Below are 5,183 nucleotides of genomic sequence, written 5' to 3'. Positions count from 1 at the left end.
ACAATAATTTATTGGTTTTTGATTCTTTTTCCTTATACACCATTGGTTTATTTTACTAATATATTTAAAACATCTAAATACAAAATTTAGATGTTTTATTGTTTTATTTTTTATTTTAAAATTCAAAATAACTAAAAAGAATTTAAATTAAAAAAAAAAGGCTAACTTTTTGAGGTTCTAAACTCGCATGCCTAAAAATCTGACTTGAATGATTAGATAATTTTAAGTTGTGGAGTCCAAAAAAAAAAAGAAGATAATTTTAAGTTGTGTTGATTTTAAAAAACAGGTACTTTTAGGTCCTGCCTTTTAGAGCCGGCACATGCTCATTAACCATTCTAATAACAAGCTGTATACTTGCAAAATTATTATTTTTTTTGGGTACCTTTTTCAGGTTGTAATTTCTCTTATTTCATTTTCGTCTTTGCTAGATATCGCCATTCTGCCATCACACCTTCTGCTGTCATCCCTTTTCCAGGAAAGTTAAGACATTTTCCTGGAATTATTGTCCTCATTGGTCCTATTTCTTCGCTGGTTTCTTCAGAGGCTGAATCCAGAACTCTACTCCCGAATTTTTGCAAAATCTGTGATCACAAGATTTTCCTTGTTCCACGCAAAATTTCCCCTCCTTACGACTGATTTCGTGGGGATTTGATGGGCCAAACGCAATCGAAGGACGAGCTTCTTTACCAGCAAATCAGTTATGGGAACATCGAAGGAATCAAAGCCCTTCATAGGGAGGGAGCAGGATTAGAGGTAAAGAAGCTGTGGTGAATTTCCCAGATGATTTTATTTTCATTTCTGGTAGCTGTTGAAGTATTTTCTTGTTCACTGTGATGATTTGTTGATTTCGCTGCAGTGGGTGGACAGAGAGGGAAAGACGCCTTTGATCGTTGCTTGTATGAACCCTGAGCTGTATGATGTCGCCAAAATATTGATTGAACTTGGTGCCAATGTCAATGCATACCGTCCGGGTATTGTTTCTGGTTCACTTGTCGAAGGTTTATCAGAATTCAATCATTAGCTTCTTGGACCTGTATGCTGTCTGTTTCGAGTGGAATCAAATAATTCTATTCTATTACTATAAACAAAAATTGGTCGTGACCCACCTCAAATTTTAAGAAACTTCATTAACTGCAGACTTGGGAACACGAGCTTTGTTTAAGATGGTTTTGATACCGCCAAATTTCGTAGTTTGACTGCTTCTCTATCTCTCTCTCTCTCTCAAGTTATTTCAGATTATTGTTTGTTTTAGCCATCATGATATTAGCATCAAGTATTGAAATGAATGAGAAAGCTTCGGTGGAGTTTATATATGTTTGCCATTAGATTCTCTAATTAAAATATGGCAAATTTGGATATTCAAGTTGGCACATGGAGTCAAGTAAACACCTAAGAACATAGCAAACTCCTAAGAAAAACTTTTTTCCTGTAATGAATCAATTAAACTAGCATGATCCATGTCTTCCTTTGGCTTCATTGACTACTTCTGACTTTAGAGATTGGCTATTGGATAGGACGGCATGCTGGCACTCCATTGCATCATGCAGCTAAAAGAGGCCTTGAGAGTATTGTGAAGTTGCTCCTTTTGCATGGAGGTATGATACAATGCCCCTGTTTTTCCGAAGTTTTGACCATTCATGTTGATTTGGTTCGTTCAAAAATTTGGCGTATGCTTCTTTAATTTTCAATTCTCAGGACATTGATTTGGCATCTGCTGTTAAACTTGTCAGCTAATGCATTGTTCATGAATGATGATTGCCAAACTGCTCTTGATGTTGCCAGGGCCAAGGGCCACGGCAATGTTGTTCGTGCTATTGAGGTATGTTTGGACTTCTCATTGTAATACCAAAACGTCCCTGCCTGATATATTAAGTTGAACGGATTGGGTGTGTTTTCTTTCTTTTCTTTTTCATGATACATAGATCATCAAAATTCCTCGGATGTTTCTTATTTTGCAGAGTCATCTCTGCTTGTTCTCTGGTTGGCTGCGGGAGTTCCATGGACCTGGATTCCTAGAAGTAGTAGCTCCACAGCTAGTATCTAAGAAAGTGTGAGTATCAAGTGATATTTGTGAAGCTTTCTTTTCCCTCATTTTCCTTCTCTGCTAGATGGATTGCAGGTGTTCCTCACTGCTTTCAAATTTTTTGGGGTCTTCTAAGGAACTTTCTTACACGTTTTTATGATTATGCCAATCATTCAACAATTTCTTGCAGTTGGGTGGTTGTTTTACCAGTTGGCTCTCGGAATCTTACCAGACCCTACAAGCTGGAGCTTGCCATATATTCTAGTATGCAGGTATGTGAGAATGAATATATAATTCTTCCTGAGAAACAGATACTGAGGTTTGTTTGTAAGTGAGTGGACTAGGTAGAATGTGTCAATTTCTGTGGATGGTAAGTTCATTAAATAATTTTAGGACTTGTAACATCTTACTTAGTTTACTTATCTAAACTTTGAATGAATCTTGTGAACTACATTGAAATTCTAATTGCTATACTGATATCTGTTTGCACGTGAAACTAACAAATGGATACTTGATTCAGGGCTAAGTTTTCTATCTTCTTGCCTTACTATTATCATGTGTTATGATGTAAAAGCATATTATTAAATGTGCAGGATGCACAACCACGGACAGTTATTGCTCTTTGGAAGGCCAACTTAGATGAACCAAAGCTACACCAGTCAGATCCTTCAGTGACTATCGCTGATCTCACTACAAGTAATCTCCTAACTTGAGCTAGGTTTCAAAATTGGTCTGGACTTAAAGATGGATTGACTGTTGGGTCACAATTTTACTAATTTAATTGGTTAAGCCATAGTTGAACTCAATGATGCCATAAATATGTGTGTACACGTAATTTTTCAAATATTACTTATAGTAATCCCCCCCCCCCGGGGGAACCTACAAGATAATGATGGTGTTAATTAAAATACGGAAATTATAGGATATCTAGTGTATTGAATGCTTAGACTTGTTGCCTTTTATTGAAGTATATAAGATAAACAGGCTAAACATGTGCAAAGTTGTTTGTGTATTTATTAAACTTTTAAGAACACGAATTCTGGGTGCCAACTTGTTTCGCTTTGTGCAAAGCACCCATGTGGGTACCAGGTTCAAAGCCCACTACAAGAAATGAAAAATATTTCCTGAGTGACATGGTGCTATGAATCAGACTTTGAGATGTGTTGCTGGTCTGGGTCATGAATTCCTTTGATAACTCAACCTGGGAATGATTTATTATGGTATGGAGTTATCTAAATTGCAAATCAGGTTTGAGGTACCACCTCCCAGTTGGACCAGTCAAAATAGACTGGTCTGGTTTGGGTTGTGGACCAGTGATATTGAGTTGTTTTACTCTTTCTTGTCTCGTTTTGTATCTATTTTCTTGTTTTTGTCATTTAAACCCTACCAAAATACCTGTATAGTATTACATATTATCAATAGAATATGGTACTGAAATATTTGCAAATAATAAAAATGTATATAATACTATGATTAGTTTTTTAATCAATAATAGTAGTATATCATGAATGTTCTTATAGTTGTTGGGGAGTAGTTATTGAACTAGAAGTTTTAGAGTTTCTATCCTATGTATCCTATTATTTTAGTTTCTCTTTAAGAGTTATCACATTTCTAGGAGTTACTTTTATTATCAAACTTTTTCTTTCAATTATATAAATCAATGTTGGCACTGTATATTTCTAGGAATTAATACAAAAATTATCTTCCTTATTGAAAGGCTTATAACAAGCAGAGTATATTGTTGTTGTTTACTGTTTCAACTTTTTGCTTATTTCCAGAAACACGTATTAAACTTGCACCTGCAAGTGAGAGTGACAAGCAACAACTTAAGTGGTTTTCTGATGCATGCAAAGGAATTCCACAGGTTTGTCACATGTTATCTGTGGTTCATCGGTGTTAATTTGCTGTATTTTATTTCCATTTATTGCTTGTTCAGATTGACACAATTTGTATGGTTATATTAGTATGTTGGCTGGTTGGCAGACAAAATTTCAATCTGTAGCTGTCTTCAATATTCTTCAATCTGAAAATCTCTGGACTTTCAGGAAAGTCCGGCATTTTTGCAGGGTAACATTAGAACAGCTCCTCCCTCAGCGCCACCAGCTGCAGAAGATCTAGAGATGGCTGCTGCTATCAGAGCATCTATGCAGTCTGCCGTGCACGAGAGGCCATCCCTTGCAAATACCCTGCCAAACTTTGGAGCAAGCTCGTCAAGTGGAGAAACTACAAACATGCATGGTTCAATCAGCACGTCAAATCCGAAGACAAGTGGTAGTTTGCCTGCAAATGAAGTTGCACTGGGTAGCAATTCAAGTGAGCCCATCGATGATGATGAGCCTGTTTCTCAAAGCTCTGGTGGTTTAGATTTGATTCCATCAGCTCCTCCAATTGCGGATGAGTATCCAGTTAATGGCCCCATTCATTACCCCTCAATTGATGTAAGCCCTGTTGAAATATCATCTTCAGCCGCAGAGAAGCCACCTGAAGATGAAAAGATTGCCGCGGGGAGTGGTTCTTCTTGTGTGATCTGTTTAGATGCTCCGGCCGAGGGTGTATGCATACCCTGTGGCCATGTTGCCGGATGCATGTCTTGCTTGAATGAGGTCAAAGCAAAGAAATGGGGTTGCCCGGTTTGTCGAGCAAAGATCGATCAGGTGATAAAGATATATCACGTTTAAGACAATGTTAATATGGCCCTGCCTGTTTTACGTTTTGAAAATGACAGAAAAGTATAGAGAGCCCACTTTGGGTCTTTGTGAATATCCTATCATCAAATTTTTTTTTTTTGGTACAATCCTATCATCATGTTACGTATTGTGATTCTGTGAGTCTGATTTACAAAGTGTACCGTATGGATTTTGTTCATTTGTGATATATATATATATATATATCTCTATATGTGTGTGCGCGCGTGCCTGTTTTGTGGTTTCCGCCTAGGAACATATGTAAGCTTGGATTACTTCAATAGCCTATAAGCCCCGTCTCCTCGGATCCGTGTTATAAGTTTTTAACGTGGCAGTGGCAGGGTCATTCATTTTCAAAAGAAGCCGATGACTGGAAGCTACACAATGTTAAAAGGTTAAACAAAAGAAAATGAAGACAAGGAAAAATAAAAACGGGATGTGATTTTCTCTCCTTATGTTTGGCGTAACAAGAAATA

General features: G+C 37.0%; 1 protein-coding gene across 1 annotated transcript; it reads left to right on the top strand.

Moving 5' to 3' along the window:
* Nucleotides 1-435: 435 nt before the first annotated feature.
* On the top strand, nucleotides 436-4,875 carry LOC114747750 (putative E3 ubiquitin-protein ligase XBAT35). Its single transcript, XM_028936092.1, has 9 exons — nucleotides 436-753; nucleotides 857-971; nucleotides 1,515-1,595; nucleotides 1,731-1,819; nucleotides 1,959-2,050; nucleotides 2,214-2,295; nucleotides 2,617-2,719; nucleotides 3,802-3,887; nucleotides 4,069-4,875. The coding sequence occupies exons 1-9, from the start codon at nucleotides 652-654 to the stop codon at nucleotides 4,699-4,701; spliced, it is 1,383 nt and encodes a 460-aa protein (XP_028791925.1). The 5' UTR covers nucleotides 436-651; the 3' UTR covers nucleotides 4,702-4,875.
* The last annotated feature ends 308 nt before the right edge of the window (nucleotides 4,876-5,183 follow it).

Source organism: Neltuma alba, unplaced genomic scaffold (assembly GCF_004799145.2).
Source record: "Neltuma alba isolate B1F8T4 unplaced genomic scaffold, ASM479914v2 tig00005438_pilon, whole genome shotgun sequence".
Taxonomy (NCBI): domain Eukaryota; kingdom Viridiplantae; phylum Streptophyta; class Magnoliopsida; order Fabales; family Fabaceae; genus Neltuma; species Neltuma alba.
Note: the sequence above shows the minus strand (reverse complement) of the source record. Positions and strands in the feature narration are given on the sequence as shown.

Coding starts and splice junctions, on each gene's coding strand:
- LOC114747750 (XM_028936092.1), top strand. CDS start 652: ATGGGCCAAACGCAATCGAAGGACGAGCTTCTTTACCAGCAAATCAGT. Junction 972..1,514: donor TGTCAATGCATACCGTCCGG/GTATTGTTTCTG, acceptor GCTATTGGATAG/GACGGCATGCTGGCACTCCA. Junction 1,820..1,958: donor ATGTTGTTCGTGCTATTGAG/GTATGTTTGGAC, acceptor CTTATTTTGCAG/AGTCATCTCTGCTTGTTCTC.